At 34.9% G+C, this 19,604-nt stretch overlaps 1 protein-coding gene across 3 annotated transcripts in view; it reads right to left on the minus strand.

Moving 5' to 3' along the window:
- Positions 1-19,604, minus strand: part of PTH2R (parathyroid hormone 2 receptor) — a 78,743-nt gene that overhangs the window by 46,675 nt on the left and 12,464 nt on the right. For 2 of the 3 annotated variants that reach the window (XM_074364088.1, XM_074364089.1), the window contains exon 2: positions 6,126-6,228. In XM_074364088.1, coding sequence (XP_074220189.1) covers positions 6,126-6,228 — 103 coding nt within the window. Of the gene's footprint in view, positions 1-6,000; positions 6,229-19,604 lie in introns of those variants that run through there. The other variant, XM_074364090.1, reaches the window with a different exon arrangement.

A 19,604-nucleotide genomic window follows, 5' to 3' on the forward strand; every position in this document is an offset into this window, starting at 1 on the left:
CTGACATTTTTAATCTCTACTCCACTCTTTTTCTCCCTGACTGACTCTTCCATCCTTCTCTTCTACTTTTAAGAACCTGTGTGATTACATCAGTCTCACCCAAAGAATCCAAGATAATCCTCCTACTTTAAGGTCCATAACCTTAATTCCATCTGCAGTGCCCCTGTGCCATGTGCTATAACAAACACAGGCATAACACCAGATATTCGGGTTTGGACATCTTAGAGGGGACAGTATTCTGCTATCACAAGTACTACTCACTATAGCTCTCTCAATTTTTAGTTACCAGTGACACTAATTGCAGCTGAGAATTTTCGTTCTAGCTAATGTTTATTATGCCAAGATGTTTGTTCCGTTTTGAATAGTCAGCATAATAGAACCTCAAGCAAACACTGATTTCTGCAAAAAAGAATTCAGCATAAACTGAAATTAGCACGCTAGAGTCCATCATACCACAGGGAAACAAATACTTGATCTGCTTTGTGGACTGTTGAAGCAATAACCGTCACCCACACTGTTCTCATAGAAGAGAATGTTTTCTTGGAAGCAGCCTCACTTTGCTCTCATAATGAAAGCCTGGGCTTTACACACTGCAGGCAACTCAGGAACTCATTACGCTGGCTCCTGCTTCTGGCACACGGTTTCACCTGCTTTTCTCCACCATTGCCTGCTTTTAGTTTGTTTTCCTTCTTGTTTAAATAGAGTGCAATAAATCAACCTCTTCCATCAGTTCTGCCCTAGATAATCTCTTCTGTCTTGACAGCATTCCATATGGCTTCCCACCCATTTGCTTCGTCTTTAACAAGTCATGCATCCTTATTTCCCTGGATCTGATCCCTTACTAGATATCTACTATGCAATCTACATAAATGGTACCTGGACACATATTCTTGGGTTCTTCCAACTAGTTGTCCCTCTAAAATGTGTGCTGCAATGTCACATGAGACTTTTTGACACGGGTTGGTCACATGACAGAGTAAGGTCTTCATAGAAGTCTAAAAGCCAATGAATGATGTTTATTCTATAGCCATGTAGTTTTTAAACTGCCGTAGAGAAAAACCTGCTGATACTTTCCTCACACTTTAAAAGGTTATCTTTTTTTGTTCCCTAAAAGATACCACCCCATCCACATACACACACAGACATACCCCCAAATTCAGAAAACCAACAGTCCCTCGAAATAATATTTCTGTAGGTTGTAATCATGTGTCTCATGGCTCTCTGACAAACAGAATAACAAATATAAATATTCACAAAAGGTTGAAAAGATTGGGAAAGTCATGCCCTCATACAGATAATGCGGTGATCTTAATTAACTTCTTCTCTTTGATCATCATTTCACATTCTATGTGAATAAATACTTTCATTATTTAGCAAGAAACTAATTAATTGCTGAATGAGTCACCAATCTCCCTTTATAAATTCATACCATTAATTACATTCTTTGAAATCTTTCGTGTGTGCCAGGACAAACTCATTAGTGAAACTTGTCAAACCATGGTACTTACACAGAGCAATCTAAAATTTGAAGAATCTAACTTGATTCTTTTCAATTCTACAGTTACCCGTAACATAATACAACCATAAAGCTCTTAATAAAACTGGGATCAATAATATTTTGGGTTTTGTTTTTAAATATTTAAATAGTTTTATAACTGGGTATTTGCATTTACATTTTCTGTTCTTTCTTTCATAGACATGAGAGAAAAATTTTATTACAAAATTTTTTCAGAAATAAAACAGAATATTATATATCCATCATCTAGAATTTACAGTTGGTAATATTTTACCATATTTATTTCATCTAAGTTATTTCTTGCTGTGGTATTTAAAGTAAGTTGCAGACAGCATAACAGTTCACTCCTAAATACTTTGATATGCATCCCTCAACTTTAGAAGAATTTAAAAATAAAAACTTCTTAAATTAGCTAATGAATTCAAAATGTCACTTAGTTTTTTACACTTGTAAAGTGAAGAAATCTTGAGTCAATTTACATATAACTAGACATTTTTCATTGAACTTAAGACTGAAGTTCAACCAGATTTAATTCTATCCTATTGTATGAAGAAAGATCTCAAAGAAAGTATCTTTTCTTTTTTAATATTTACTCAACCACATGTTTCATATGACTTGCGCCTTCACAAATTTTAGATGTTATATAAGTTTACATCCAGATCATTTGCCTTTTTTATGTTTAACTCTTGTGGCGTGTGACTGATTCACAGTTGCTTGTCTTTGCCCACCCTCTTCCCTCTGCCTAGAATGTCTTTTTACTTCCTCCTCTACACATCTAATTACTTGTCCTTTAATTTTAAAATTCCTCCTTCAGAAAGATTTTTCTGATTCCTCCCTGATGAATTAAGATGCCTTTCCCATGGTTCCACAGTTGGGATACCTCTATTGTTAAATTTACACACCATCTGAAAGGTGTCTACTTCGCTTACTAGATCAGCATCTCCATGGAGTAAGGACAGAATTTGATCCATTTTTTTCCAGTGCTCACTACACAAGCAACACACTGTAGGCACATGATATATTTGTTGAACTGTTAAAGGGGCACTAAAGATGATAACGTTGGACTGGATAATCTCTAAGAGATCTTCCAGCTCACTTCATAGAAAACAGTTCATTTGGCCCTCATAGATAACAATGGTTATAAATTCCTTCACGGCAATGGTCTTAGTTGTTAGTAGACCTGCATGGTTGAGGTATCGGGGTCAGCTTTCTTTAGAGGTAACCTGAGCGATTCCCTTTACTGACACTATTTATTGTCTAGCCATTCAGAGAACTCTTTCCTGGTACAAAACACTTACAAAGGCTAAATTAATATACAGACCTTCCTTCTCAAACATGGCTTAGCTTGCTACAAATTAAAGGAATAAATCTGAGGCCAGAAATTATTCCATGGGATCAGCAGGCACTGCAACTGGGGCTTACACTGGAGGCCTCTACTGTCTTACTGGCTAACAGCTTGGATTTTGATTGTGTTCAGGTAACAAAAGATGAGCCTGAGACCTGATGAAGTTGGTAAATTGGGCTGGAAACTCCTGTATAAGGTCAAGATTCCCAAAAGATGAAACCTTTAGTGAGTGAACAGGAAATAAAAGTATCCTTCAAAAAGAGATTGGCTTGTTTCATTCTTGGTTGCATTAGAGTTGGACTAGGAAACAACGGAGAAAAAGATTCTTCTCTGAAAATTTCTAACCACAAATTCACACTCATGTGTGGTCTAATATGTGGGCTTAGTTTAAAGTGGACTTAGTTCAATAGTTCCACTAAGCACCTTGCAGAAAACAGAATGTACTTTAAATGAGGACCTCACAAGTTCTTTATCATAAATCATCAAACACACAAGGAAATAAGCCCTATGTATGCTAGTCAGTATTGACAAACAAAGAATGTGGTTATTTTATTTATCAAATTCAGAATATAAAATATGTTTAAGGAAAAAAGGGAAGAGATTAAAATATTTAAGGTACAAAAAGGCTGTCAAAAATTATGAAGATTCCAAAAAGAGAAAAATAGAATAATCAAAATTAACTTAATGGATGGATGAAATAGTCATTAGACAAAGCTGAACAAAGAGCTGGTCAATTAAAAACCAATATTTGAACAAATTACCAAAATAGCAGCAGAAAAACAAAGAAAAGAAAAACATATAAGACATAAAGACACAAAGTATGTGAGAAATTCCCACATTTGTCTACTTAAAGTTCCAGAAGAGAACAGGGGAATGAGGGAGAGTAAATTTTTCAAAGACAAAAAAAAAAAAAAAAAAAATAGCAAAACATTCCCACCATTGAATAAAGACACATATCCTCAGACTCCGGAAATCAGATGACTCCATACCTAGATACAGAATGAAGTTGCAGAACATCAAAATAAAAAGCAGCTCTTAAAAGGAGCCAAAGATAAAAACTAATCACCAACAGAGACTGAGAACTGATTTGTCAACAATAACAAGGGCAGGGGGAGGAGGAAATAATATCTTTAGGTGCCGAAAGTAAATAATTCTCACCCAAGGATCATATGTCTAGAAAAAGTATCTTTGAAGATTGAGACTGAAATAAATACCTTTTCAGACAAATAAAAACTGAGAGAGTTTACTATAAGCAAATTCTAATGTAAAGAAATCCTTAAAAAGGATGTATTTCAGGAAGAAGAAAAATTATAAAAACATACATTAAAACTATATGACAGTAACATAATTTGGAAGCAAAGTATTTCAAAAGCTACTTACATTACTTGAGAGAGGGAAGTTATTGATAACTTTAAACTTTCTTAAATTAAATCTATATTTAAAAATTCTGGGTTAATCACTAAAGAATTAAATATACTATATATCTTCTAAACTAGTAGGAGGAGGGAGGATGAAATAAGAAAAAAAGTCTCAGTCAATTCAAAAGAAGCCAACAGTGGGTGGAGGTGGGCAGTATAAGGGACACATAGGAAGAGCTGATGAAATGAAAAGCCCAAATAAAATGATTGTTGTTTAGTGGATTTAAATAAATTGTTGTTTAATGGATTTAAAATGTCAATTTTGCAAGATAAAAAATTTCTGGAGATTGATTTCACAACATGTGAATACACTTATCACCACTGAACCGTACACTTAAAAGCATTTAAGATGATTAGTTTAATGTTACATGTATTATACCATAATTAAAAAATTTTTGATGGGAGAAGATGTTCAAGGCAAATACCAACCAAGAGAGAAATAAACTAATGTTGTTTATTAAATATTTTATTTTAATACAATAAATTTATAGTATATGTTATTTAATATTTAAAGCCAAAGAAAACCAGAAATAAAGAGGGCTATTTCATATCAATGAAAGGTTTGATTTTACCAGGAAATACAACATTTCTAAACTTGTATATACGCAATAACATATTTTCAAAATGTGTGAAGCAAAAAATGAATCATCATAGTGAGATATTTTAAGAGAAGAACAGGTCAAGTAGATGAAAAATCATATGGATACAAGATATATGAACTATGCAACCAATAAGCTTAATCTAGTGGGCACTATAAAACACTGTCCTTAGAAACTGGACAGTACATATTCCTTTGAAGACCACATGGATTATCAAAATTGACACCAATATAAGCAATTAAGTCTCAACATGCTTTTAAAAATCGGTATCATGCAGACCACATTCTCTGATCATAACCAGCTGAGAAATCAACCACAATTTTTTTTAATATTAGGGAGACTAGAATGAAGAAGATATCAAACTATGTATTTTATTTTCAGATGTAGCTTTAAGGACATCATCCACTGCATTCAGACTGCTGAGAATTTAGGGAGCTGAGTAAATAGCACCTCCTCTTTTTAAAAATTTCTTCGAATATATTCAACTATCAAAGCAAGGCATTTCCTTATATAAAATATTATAATTTTCCCACTACTCCAATCTAATAAATAACTTTATTCAGTGGCCCTGATGAGCAGTGCAGGTGACCACCAGACCCTGCGGAACACAAGCTACACCAGACCCTGGGGAACACAAGGTCTCTGTGAAGCTGCACCGGTAGAAGCACCCAAGAGCGCCAACACCACCACCAGCTCGACTGTAGTTCTGTAATTTTGTTTTTGTAGTTTCCCACTTGAATTTGGAACTAATTGAGAAATTACATAAGGAATCTGGCAGATGGAGATAAAATCATCATTTTATTAAGAAGAAAGTTTTTTGGAGAACATGGTCTACGTATGTATAAATGGGCTTATTTGCTCCTTTGAATTTTACATACTACCTAAAACTGCAGGTGACACCAGTACAGAGCCTGCCCCTCCAAGCTTACTGCATGGTCAGGGGCAAACCAGTACACATGCTCTGCAGGCAGAAAAATCCCAAAGAGAGGTGTCAGGAAGAGGCCGATGTGCACAGGCCTGCTCGCTATTCCCAAACTTACAAATCAGGCAAGTCACTCCTTCCACAGGGAGGGAAGAGCTCCTGGGTTAAAGAGATGAAAAGAGCATTATTCTGCTACCCACCTCTCTACACGGAAACACGGAATGACGGATGAAGAAACCCCTAGTACTCGCTAAGGAGGAAATTTGCAATCTTTGTGAGGACTAGGGCAGGCGCATGGAGGACACAGTTTCCTCAGCATCTTTACCTCCTTCCTGGAGCTGGGCTGTGATGTTGAGTTCACACTCCACTTTAGCTTTCAGCACAAGGACAATCTGCTCCTCTATTGTAACGGTGCCATCAGAATCCAGCTGTAGACATGAACCAAATACAAACAGAGAAAAACATGCTTATGACTATTTTTAAAAACCATGATACAATCTTTCATTATTTTACCTTCTAATACAATGAAAACTCAGTTTTGATATTAAGCTATCTGAAATAGTTATTTATCAAAATCCATCAATGTATAAGATTTTAGAATAATCATTCTTTTACCTGATTAGCCTAAAAAAAAAATCCCATGCCAGAAATTTTTCATGTTATTAAGTAACTATATTAGATGTAATATAATTAGAAAAAATAATAAACATATTGAAAATTTCCTGTAATGTTATGAAGACCCAATATTTTGTTAATTATCTTGCAATATGTCAGTTATGGTACACAGAAAAGAGAAAGAAACTTTAGCTTTACCAGTGAAACCACAGGCAAATCATTCCATGGTTAGAGGCTTCGTTTACTCATCTATGAAATAAATGGTCTCTCGTTACCATTTTGTCTTTTTTCCTCCAGCTTTATTGAGATATTATTGACAGATAAACATAAGTAAGGTTAAGAGGTACAATGTTAATAATTTGAGACATGTGAAATGACTAGCACATAAGGTTAGTTAACACCTGCTTCCCCTCAAATTCCATTTTGTGTGTGTGTGATAACATTTAAGATCTACTCTCTTAACAAATTTCAAGTATATAATAAAGTAACCATGCTACACATTAGATTCCCAGAACTTACTCATCTTATAACTACAAGTTTGTACCCTTTGACCAACATCTTCCCATTTCCCCCACCTCCAGCCTCTGGCAGCCACCACTCTTCTATTTCTATGAGTTTAGCTTTTTTAGGTTCTGTACAAGTGAGAACATACAGTACTTGTCTTTCTCTGTCTCACTTAGTTCACTTAGCATAAAGCCCTCCAGGTTAATCCATGCTGTCACAAAGGGCAGGATTTCCTTCTTTTTTATGAATGAATCATATTTCTCTCTGTGTCTGTGTGTCTCACATTTTCTTTATCCACTCACCCATCCTTGGACACTTAGGTTGTTTCCCTGTCTTGGCTTTGTAAATAATGCTGCAATAAACAAGGGGGTGCAGATACCTAATCTTTGAGATGATGACTTCATTTCTTTTGGATATTATCCATGAGTGAAAATGCTGGATCATAGGGTAGTTCTATTTTTAATTTTTTGAGGAATCTCCATACTTTATTCCAGAGTGACCGTACCAATTTACATTCCCACCAACAGTGCACAAGGGTTTCCTTTTCTCCACAGCTCACCAACACTTGTTTCGTCTTTCGATGATGGCCATTCTTTCAGGTATGAGGTAACATCTCACTGTGGTTTTGATTTGCATTTCTCTGAAGATTACAGATGTTGAGAATCTTTTCATGTACTCATTGACCATTTGTATGTCTACCCTGGAAAAATATCTTTCCAAGTCCTTTTCTAATTTTTTAATAGGATTGTTTATTTTTGCTATTGGGTTATACGAGTTCCTTATATATTTTGGATATTAACCCTTCATTAGATAAATGGTTTGCAAATATTTTCTCCCATTCCACAGATTGCCTTCTCATCTTGCTGACTGTTTCTTTCGCTATGAAAAAGCTTTTTAGATTTATGTAGTCTCAATTATTTATTTTTGCTGCTGCTTGTGCTTTTGGTGTAACACCCAAAAAATCACTGCCAAGACCAATGTCAAAAATTCCTTATGTTTTCTTCCAGTAGTTTTATAGTTTTAAGTCTTATATTTAAGTCTTTAATCCATTTCGAGTTAATTTTTGTGAGTGGTGTAAAATAGGGGTCCAATTTCATTCATCTGTATGTGAATACCCAGTTTTCCTAACACCATTTATTGAAGACACTGTCCTTTCCCCAGTAGGTATTCAAGGCTCCCTTATCAAAGATTAGTTGACCATGTACACTTGGGTTTATTTCTGGGCTCTTGATTCTATTCCATTGGTCTGTGTGTCTCTTTTTATACCAGAACTGTACTGTTCTGATTACTATAGTTTCATAATAAAGTCTGACATCAGGACTTGTGATTTGGCTGTTTCTCAGGGTTTCTTTGGCTGTTTAGGGCCTTTTGTGATTTCACATGAATTTTAGGGTTGTTTGTTCTATTTCTGTCAAAATACCATTGGAATTTTTATAGGGATTGCACTTAATCTGTAGATGGATTTTAGTATTATGGACATTTTAACAACATTAATTTTTCTGATCCATGGATATGGGATATCTTTCCCTTTATTTGTGTTTCCTTCAATTTCTTTCATCAATGTCTTGTAATTTTTAGTATACAGATATTTCACCTTTTTTAGCTCTAGTTATTCCTAAGTATTTTTATTATTTTTAAGTCTACTATAAATGGAATTGTTTTCCTTAATTCTTTTTCAGAAGTTTGTTGTTAGTGTATAAAACACAACTGATTTTTGTATGCTGATTTTGTATTCTGAAACTTTACTGAATTTTATTAGTTTTGATGGCATCTTCAGGGTTTTCTATATATGATATTATAGCATCTGCCATCAGAGACAATTTACTTCTTCCTTTCTGATTTAGATGACTTTTACTTCTTTTTCTTAACTAACTGCTCTGGCTAGAACTTCTAATACTATGTTGAATAGGAGTGGTGATACTGTGCACTCTTGTCTTGTTCCTGCTCTTAGAGGGAAAACTTTCAACTTTTCTTCATTGTGTATGATGTTAACTGGGTTTGTCCTTCTTCCCTTAATACTGTGGCTCTATAATGGTAAGATATGCACCAACATATCCATTCTCCATTCAACTGATACTTGTTAAATACTTTTTATGTGAAAAATAACATGTTCAATATTTTATAGCAAAGATTTTTATTTTCAATTATTCTTATGTAGTACATTTTCTTCAGGTAAAATACCTCATGAGAAAACCTCATCTATTAAAATATATGTATGTGTGTGTGTGCGTGCGTGTGTGTGTGTGTGTGTGTGTGTGTGTGTATACATATATATATATAAAATAACAGAACTTCACTGGCTGAAGCCAAGGGGAAGGCAATTGCAGAATCACTCTCTCTCACAAATCTGAACCTTCCATTATACCTGAGCTTGCTCTGAAAAACCACAGCGTTGTCAAAAAGATCATTATTAATAGAAATATAAAGACATATATCATCATTTTAAATGACTCCAACACAATGTCTTTCTACTGGATATCTTTCAGTAGATACCTTGATACTAATTCCCAACTTGGAGCATGTTTCTATTATACAACAAGTGACTAACAAATGTTTGTTGGATGAATTCACCTAGATTTGGCTTTAATACCACCAGCACTGAAAGGAAATTCTATTATTGGAAAATGTTCATTTCAAGGATATATATTTTAAATATGATAAAACATTTGTAAGTATTTGCTCAAAGTATGGTGCTTGGACCATCTGAATCTGATGTCTATGTAAAATGCAGATTCTTAGGCTGCACATCACACCTAGTGAATCAGAATTTATTTCTGAAGGTGGGTACTGGTAATCCTCATGTTTCACAGGAACCCCTGGTGATTCTTGTACTTAATTTAATGGATTTGAGAACCAACGTATTTGAAGGTACAAGTTGATAATGAAGATCATTCTATTAGTTAAGGTTCAATCAGAGAAGCAGACCTAAGAGACTGAGACAGATTAAACAGTGATAGAAACAGAATAAAGTATTTGCTACAGAGATTTGACCTATATACAGTTGTGGGAGCTGGTTAAACACTTTCCAGAAGGCTAATTTTTCTTATCTGATGCTGGAGCTAGAAATCTGCAGGTCAGACAGTCAAAAAGAGAATATGAGTGTAAGGAAAGAGAGAGAAAAATAAGCTGGACCCATGAGCATGAGCTAGAAACCATAAGGACACACTGTGAGTTCACACCATATGAATTCTCAGCTCCTCCAACCTTCAGGATACAGGTATCCAGCTGAAGCAGCTGGCACTCTCATCATGGAACCTAAATACACACTTGATCCAGGAAGCAGAGAAGTTAAAGGAGGACCCAGGGAAAGATGAGGCAGTTGCAGGCCTCGCTGCTATCCCTCTCCAATGAGATAAACCAGCAGATGAGAAACATCTGTGAGATACATAAGGGACCATCTCAGTGTGAAAAACAAAATGCCTGCTGCTTCACTTCTGCCCTCAAACAGTCATGAAAAAAATGTCTGTTTTGGCTCATCCTAATCAGAAACACAAAGGGAAGGGATTCTGGGAAATAGTTTAACATAGCCAAGCTGACACATTACAAAGCCACCAAAATCCACCTCTGACAACATGGCACACATATACATCTCTTCAAATCACACTTAATTTCCAGAAAATTTAATAACAAAGTCATGCTTCCTTCTAACATGATACAATTCATTTGGTACCAAGAGAGATTCCAGAGGGACAGAATTTTAAGGAGGGGAAAATCTGTATTGGTCATCTATAGCTGTGTAACAAATTAACCCAAAACTTTGTAGCATAAAATACCAAACATTACTTATCTCACAGCTTAGGAGAGGCTTAGGTAGGTGATTCTAGCTTAGAGTCTCTTATGAGGTTTCAGTCAAGATTTCAGCCATAGATGCCTAGGACTAGAGGATCCACTTCCAAGATGGTATGCTCACAGGGCTATTGGCAGGGGGCCTAGTTCCTCAGTAGCTGACGGTTCTCTCCATGTGGGTGCTTGAGTGTCTTTACAACATCACAAAGGGCTTCCCACAGAGTAAGTGATTCCAGAAAGAAAGCAAGGAGAAAGCCATAATCCCTTTTTTTTTTACAGAGGTTCTGGGGATTGAACCCAGGACGTGTTGCATGCTAAGCACATGCTCTACCACTGAGTTATACCCTCCTCCCAACACAATGCCTTTTATAATTGAGTCTCAGATATCACTCACAGTCAGTTCCATCATATCCTATTTATTAAAAGCAAGTCACCAACTTTCACTCATCAGGAGAGGAATTAATCTCTCTCTTAAAGAAAGGTATCAAAAATTTATAAATATATTTTTAAATAATCACAATTTTCTGTAAGTGGTCATCTATTTTCTAGAATGTGACTAGTGAAAACGGTGTTTTCTGTGGATTTATTAACAATAGTAGGGTCCAGAGTTTTGCATTTCTGTTTTCTTTTAGAGACTTGGAGATTCTTAAATCAAACGTGATGATAAAACATATCAATTTACCTAACTGACAAACTCCCAATAGTAAAGCCCTTTGCAAATCCAAATCTTTAATTTCAGGCTGCAAACAAACTTATTTTCTAGAATTGTTCTTTAAGGAAAGTGGAAAAACAAATCTTTTTATGCTGTGCAACACTGTTGTCCATACATTATGTATAGAATGTTAGAAATAGAAAGATGTTTACATTATTAGCCATGGGAAATATACCTAGAGATTATTAATAATTACGATTTTAAATGACATAAAATTATAGACTTGCAGGTTAAACTGAAATGGAAGATACAGAAAGAATATCTATCATAAGGACCAGTGTTAGCATCAAAAATGGTTTTAATCCTGAAAATTATGAATTTATTATTTTATAATATATTATTATACATTATATATTAATGTATAATACAAAGAGTAGATCCATAAATGGGTGTGCATTTTTAGCGGTTTCTGGAGACAATTCATAGTTCAATGCCTACACTTATTTTAATGTGAAAGGAGAAAACAATCAAAAGCTAAAGTTTTGGATTGGAACACACACTATAATTTAGCTATCAAGCTAACACAATGCAGATTCTGAGTTAAAAGTAGCTACTCTAACAGTGAGACACAAACTCTCACTTATCAAAAAGGGAGAATGAAATGGAAAGAGGTGAGTCATCTGAGTGGGCATGGAAGAAAGTCAGGCACAATTCAAGTTGTTTGGGTTTTTTATTTTTATTTTGGGGTTTTTTTCTGGCTGTGTTTTCAGTTCCATAGTTACTTTCTTTCACCTCAATCCCAGAAAAAACTGGGTAATCTGTGACCAAGTTTCAGAACTATAAATTTGATACAGAGAAATCTGACCTCAATTATTCAACATCAACATTTCAATTCATCCCTTGTACCATTTTTACCTGAACAAATTCATTTTTGTTTCCTTTTGTGCAAATGCAGCCTTTTTACTGGGATAATCTTTTCAGGAACATAATTATCATGTAACCTACAGCTTCTAAAGATAATTCTGTTCTTAAAAAAATGTGGCCAGTTTAACAAGGAGTAAGTTTGATTAGCATGTGCTAATTGATGACCTGTTAAATTGATCTTTAGTCATTTCAAGTGAGAGTGGGGAAATGTTTGTCATTTATACTGCTTTCTTTCCCTTCTATCTTTGTTACAGAAACAAGTGCTCTTTACCATAGAGGGACATTAAAATCATAGTGTACTTAATACAGAAGAGTGGTTTTCAGAGTCAATGTCTGTTACTCTAAATGCAACAATTAACATCCAGAACAAAGTAGAACACTTAGAAAAACAGATGATAGCAATTTATCCTGGGCAAGTGATCATTCACAATTTGAAATAAAATACTGAATTTCAGTCTGTCACATATTTGAAGGCCAAAATAAGCCCTAATTTGATCATGTATATTTAATTGAAAGTAACTAAAATTATCCTTATAGATATTAATTAATGTCAGGATATGTGAATGTTCTTAATTACAATATTCACATTTGTTTCATTTCTAATCAAACATGAATCCAGAAATTAGACGTATATTTTGAAAGAAGCATTCTGGAACTTCTACTTCTGGTGTTGATGGAGTATATGTATTTCCCTCTATTCCTCCCAGTAAGTACACCTAAAAACTCTGGGCACTGTATATCAAATAAACATAAGATGATTCTGAAAAGTGGTGAGCAGAAAACAGATCCGCTGGAGACCTCAGATCCTAAAGAATACTACTGTGGTAAATTCTCTGCGTTTTCTTTTTATCTCATACACTCCCAACTTGGAGTCGGAGAAGCTGGCAACTCTGAAACACCAACAGGGGCTGACCAAAAAGAGAAAAATAAAAAATAAAAAACCCTCAAGAAAACCCTGCTGTCTACAGCAAAAAAAGGAAAGGAGCAGCATGAGAAGACAGAAAACTTGTAGACAATAACAGCCCAACCCAAGCCAAACACCACAGAAAAACTACAGTTCCACCCCAACCCACACTCACCAAGGCCAAGTGGAGAGCCTAGACTACCACCCTAGCCACACTGTAAGGAGGTGCCCCTACATCCTCCCCAGAGTGGTTTCAGGGCAAAGTAGAGAGTCGGGACTTCTACCCACAGTGGTCTGCAACAAGGCCTCTCATGGTCCCCTCCAGGTATCAATGGAGATTATGTGGGGAGCCTACACTTTCACCCCAAGCTGGCAGTGACAAGATGTCCTTCCATCCCCCGCATTGGGGTAGTATCAGAAAAGACCTAGAGGAGTGTCAGTCTAGCAAAAATGAGGCCACCTCACTGTGGAGTTGGTAGAGACATGTGGGGAGCAGAATTCATACCCACCCCCCTGCCACAGTAACAAGGAACTTTCCACCTTGAATGCAGCAGCAGCTGGCTGGGGAACCTCAACTTCTACCTCCGTGAGCAGTAACAGTGTGATGCCCTATTTCCCCAGCTATGTTAATACAAGATAAAGTAGACTTCAGAGCGAAAAATTACTAGAGACCAAGACGGACGTTATATAATGACAAAGTGTCATTCCACCAAGAAGATATAGCTATCTTAAATGCATACACATCAGAAAAACAGAAAAATATGTAAAGCAAAAACTGATAGAACTTAAAGAAGAAACAGACAAAACCATAATGAGAGCTGGAAATTTCAACACTCCTCTCTCAACTGATAGAACTAGACAGAAAATCAACAAAGATAGAAAAGAACTCAACAACACCATCAACCAAGAGGATCTAGTGGACATTTATAGAATACGGCACTCAGCAATACAGAATACACATTCTTCCCACATGCTTACAGAACACAAACCACGGTGGACCATATCCTGGGCCATAAAACAGATCTCAGCAAGTTTAAAATTGAAATCATACAGAATATGCTCTCAGACCACAGTGCAATCAAACTAGAAATCAGCAACAGAAAGATAAGAGGAAAACCTCCAAACACTGGAGACTAAACAACACACTTTTAAATAATCTTTGGGTGAAAAAGGAAGTCTCAAGGGAAATTTTTTAAAAAATACATTGAACTGAATGAATATGAAAATACAACCTATCAAAATGTGTAGGACACAAATAAGCAATGTTAAGAGGAATGTATAGCACTGAATACCTACATTAGAAAAGAAGAAAAGTCTTACATCAACAACATAATCTCCGATCTCAAGAATTGAATATAATAAATCCAAAGCAAAGAGAAGGAAGGACATAATAAAGGTAAGAATAGAAATCAGTGAAATTGAGACAAAAAAATATAGAGTATCAGTGAAACAGAGAGCCGGTTCTTGGAGAAGACAATAAAACTGACAAACTTCTAGTAAGCAGACAAAGAAAAAGAAAGAAGACAAATTAAATTACAGAAACGGAGAACAGAGTAGTGGTTCCCAGGCAGGGGTTGAGGAGGAGTCAAGCGGGGAAAGGAAGTAAGTGTTCTGTAAAAGGGCAATAGGAGGGGTCCTTGTGGGGATAGAAATGTTCTGTATCTTGACTGAATCGACGTTAATGTGCTGGCGGTGATATTGTGCTATAGTTTTGTAAGATGTTACCACGGGAGATAGCGGGGTAAAGGATACACGGTTCTCTCTGTACTTTTCTTTTATAACTGCATGTAAATCTACATCTCAATTAAGTTAATCTTTCAAAAAATAACTATTTTATCCTAACTTTAAAAGACACAGTTTATGTAAAAATCATTGCCTTATTCAAGTAAATGATGATTTGCCACAAGGTGGTTGTAAAAAAACAAAGGTAAAAGAGAATTGTTAAAATGAGATTATTTTATAATTTTTCAAAAATATTTCTTCCATAAAGTGAATTTTCTTTAATTGTATGTAATGTCCTCTGAGAAAGTTAATATAATATTCATACATCAAATATGACTGTAATTTGGAAAGGAGCAAAAGAGTATGTTTATTGAATTCTGCTGAAGAATGGGGTCTGGGTAGCTCCTGACCCTCAAAGCAGGGCTCGTAGCCAGCTCACAGGATGTAAAGAAAAAAAAATAATAGTATGTTTAAAGAGAATGAATTCCCTTTGAGGTTAGACATTCTATTTTCCGTAGTCCAACAGAAGGATGAGCTGGTCTATGATAAGGTATTTTGCTTGGAGTTTAAGGTTTCTTATATACTCTAGTATTGAAGAACTATATAATAAATAAGTTTTATTAACTGCCTACATCATGTTTTCACACAGGTCTTAGAAAAGTTTATAAAGACCTATTAATATTTTATTTTACAAGACAGTATGACTCCCTTGAGAGTGGCCAGAGTTTTTATATTGAAAAGAGAGTCTGAAAATGAAACATGTTTCTAATTGTTTAGAATTCATTGTCTGTAATATTCAGTTAGAAGACAGAAAGGAATCTGCTATAATAAACTGACAGCTTTGGGGAAAATATTATTGAACCACCCACCTTTAATTAAATCACCAACTATGAATGTGTTCCCCACTCCACCGTTTGTCCTTTTTTTTATTCAAAGAAAAACAAGCAATACATATAAAATACAAGCATAAATACACACACATACACAAAATACAAAGTGTCTATACTTCTCAAGTTGTTTAATCCTTTTACAACATGACCTCTAACTCAGAACTAAATCTGACAACCAGGCCATTTTGCACATTTGACTATAAACTATAAAACTCCCCATGACCCTTTCATACAAGAAGCAAATCAAAAACGATTTAAGAATAAAATGTGCCTATCTACGGCACGGCTTAGAAACAGTTAAGATGACAGCATTAGGAAGGTGACCACACAGAGCTGTCATTCTTCACGCGTATTCATCCTTTCTCCTTACTTTTAGCCACACAAATCTATTGTTAGTATTTAGAGCTCTTCAATGACTCAGAAACAAAGCACAGTTAATTTTTTTAAGAGTCATATAATGATTACAGAGACAGAGAACAGATTAGTGGTTGCCAGGTATTGGGGGCAGGCAAGAAAGGAGAAGGAAGTGGCTGTGGCTATAAAAGGGTCACAGCAGGGATTCCTGTGCTCAGACTGCTCTGTATCTTGGCTATGGTGGTGGTCACGTGCATCAACACGTGCTAAAACTGCATAAACCTAAATACACACAAACACAACTGAGTGCATGTCAAACCAGTGAGATCGAAATAAAATAGGTGGATTATAGCATTATCAGTTTCCTGCTTGGGATATTGGACTATACTCACGAAAGATGTTACCATTGGGAGAAGCTGGGTAAAATGTACACAGTATCTGTGTTACTTCTTACACTGCACGTGAATCTATAATTTTCTCAAAATGGAGTTTTTAAATTCATATAATAGTTTTTAGTGAATTGTTTAATGACTATCACCATGAGAGAAAGACCAACTAAGTTTTAAATCAGCATAAATTAAGTAAAATATAATCTAATTTGAGCAAATTAAACTCAAGTATATTAAGACTATTTGGCAAAGAATTTGAGTGCAAAACAAATCATGCATTAGGTTGTTCCCCATAATTTATAGGCTTCTGTAAGTACGAAAGATTTACCATGTTCTCAAAACACAAGAAAACCAATTAGAACTGAGAATTTTTAAATTCCCACCTATTACCATATCTCCTGAGCAAGCTCTACTAATCCTCAACTAATTTGAAACAACCCCCTTGGCAGTTAAATGAGGTAACTGTGTGTACCTTCCCCAAAAGTAAATTACTCATTTTACAAAACGTTGACATCAAAACACTCAACAGAAAATTAGCCAAGTTAAGAATTATGCAGATAGGATCAAATAGGTTTGTGCAACACTCAATCCTCGAGTTAAAAGCTCCATTTTCATATCTCAGTGAAGCTGGCCTGAGATTTTTAGTTACTAAAAAAAGCTGCATTAAAAACCTAATTAGCTAGTACATCTGAAATGGCTTTCCAAACCACCTCCCAGTAAGAACTTGAGAAGTTTGCTGTGAACTTAGAAAAGCTGACAATTTGTTTTGAATGAGGTTCCAGCAATTATGAGGAAATACATGGTTGCAAATATTATTAAAGTAACATTGAGGCTGGTGTGGCCAACTTCCATTCCACATTACAAGGGTCATTCCACACATGATAGATAGAGGATTGGATCAAGATTCTAAGATTCAATTTACCTTTTCTGTAGGAGATACTGGAAGAAGCTGAAGCAAAATAGTCCAGCTTTATTTAGTGCAGTGCCGGGTTCTGTGAAAAAGATTGGCAGACTTCCTTTTCCAGGTTTTGGAAAACAGAATGACATTATAACTACGAACATGTGCTTTGATATCAAGCAGGTCTGGATGTGACTTCTTATTAGATGTAAACTTTGGGAGCATTTATTCACTTTTCTGATCTTGAGTTATTGCATCTGTAAAACTGGGAAATAATTATTCCAAATATTGTTCTATGGATTAAATGAATGAGATAATGTATGTGAGATAAACAATTCTCAGTTAACTTGCAGCCACCTTTTGAACTTCTTACTGAGATACAAATAACATATCAAAGTATTAATTAATAATAAAATCCTTGGGTCTCAGTTTGAGTTTTCACAACTGTATACACATTTCCATCACTCCAGGAAGTTCTCTCATGCCCCGTCAATTCAGTTCCTTGCTCACCCACTTCCCCTCCCATCCCCAGCCCAAGGCAACTACTTTTATCTGTCACCACAGATCATTTTTACCCATTCTTGGATTTTATATAAATGGAATCATACAGTATGTATTTTATTATTATTTTAACATCTATCTTCTTTTGTATAAGATTGTTTTTGAGATTTATCCACGTCATTGCATGGATGGTTGATGTTTATTTCTGAGCCGGATTCTATTCTGTGAATACACTGCAACTACAGTTGCTGGCTACTAGAAATAAGGAAACTATCTTGTGTATTTGGTTAGACATAGTTTTCATTTCTCTTTGGAAAATTTAGAAGTGGCATTTATAGGGAATAGTGAAGGTATACATTTAACTTTGTTCAATCTTGCCAAAATTTTTTAAAAGTGACTATGCCATTTTACACCCCCACTAGAAATGTACAAGACTTCACATACTCTCTAATCTCCAGTATTTGATGCTGTTAGATTTTTTTATTATAGCCATTCTAAAGGATATGAACAGTACCTTACTGTGATTTTAATTTCTATTAGTACTATGTTACTGGTCAGATAAAATTGTGTATCAGTTGCATATTTATTATAGATTATATCTTTCTCTTTGGTGTTATTTAATCTTAGATTTATCACTATACAATTCTAACATTTAACTTTCTTCCTGATTAAGTTCCCAGGGTACATATTTAGTTAGCCCTTTGACCTTAACCTTTATGAAAAATGAGGAAATTAGTATGATTTTACCTTTTTTCAAGTTTTATCTACACCCAAGTATTCTAAGATAACTGTTCTATATCTGTTCACAACTTTTCCACACTTATACGAATATATACTTCAGTTTATTAGCTTTAAATTCACAATTTTACATTCCTTTGCTTATCCTTCAAGAGTAGTTCTTTTCCTCCTACACTGTTGGTGGGAATGTAAGTTGGTGCAACCACTATGGAGGAGAGTATGAAGGTTCCCTAAAAAACTAAAAACAGATTTACCATATGATCCAGCAATCCCACTCCTGGGCATATATCTGGAGAAAACTATAATTTGAAAAGACACATGCACCTCAGTGTTCATAGCAGCACTATTTACAATAGCCAAGACATGGAAACAACCTAAATGTCCATCAACAGACAAATGGATAAAGAAGATACAGTATGCATGTATGTGTATGTGTATGTATGTATATAAATATGAATATTACTCAGCCATAACAAAAAATGAAATAATGCCTTTTGCAGTAATAAGAATGAACCTAGAGATTATCATATTAAGGGAAGTAAGTCAGACAGAGAAAGACAAATATATGATATCACTTATATGTAGAATCTAAAAAAAATGATGCAAATCTTATTTATAAACCAAAAACAGACTCATGAACATAGAAAACAAACTATGGTTACCAAAGGGAAAAGGGCAGGGGAGGGATAAATTATGAGTTTGGGATTAACATACACGTATTACTATATATAAAATAGATAAATAACAAGGACCTATTGTATAGCACAGGGAACTATATTCAATTTCTTGTAATAACATATAATGGAAAACAATCTGAAATATATATCTATGTATATATAATTAAATCACTTTGCTGTACATCTGAAACTAACATTGTAAATCAACTACATTTCAATAGAAAACAAAATTATTTAATAAAGAGTAGTT

This window comes from Camelus bactrianus, chromosome 5, assembly GCF_048773025.1.
Source record: "Camelus bactrianus isolate YW-2024 breed Bactrian camel chromosome 5, ASM4877302v1, whole genome shotgun sequence".
Taxonomy (NCBI): domain Eukaryota; kingdom Metazoa; phylum Chordata; class Mammalia; order Artiodactyla; family Camelidae; genus Camelus; species Camelus bactrianus.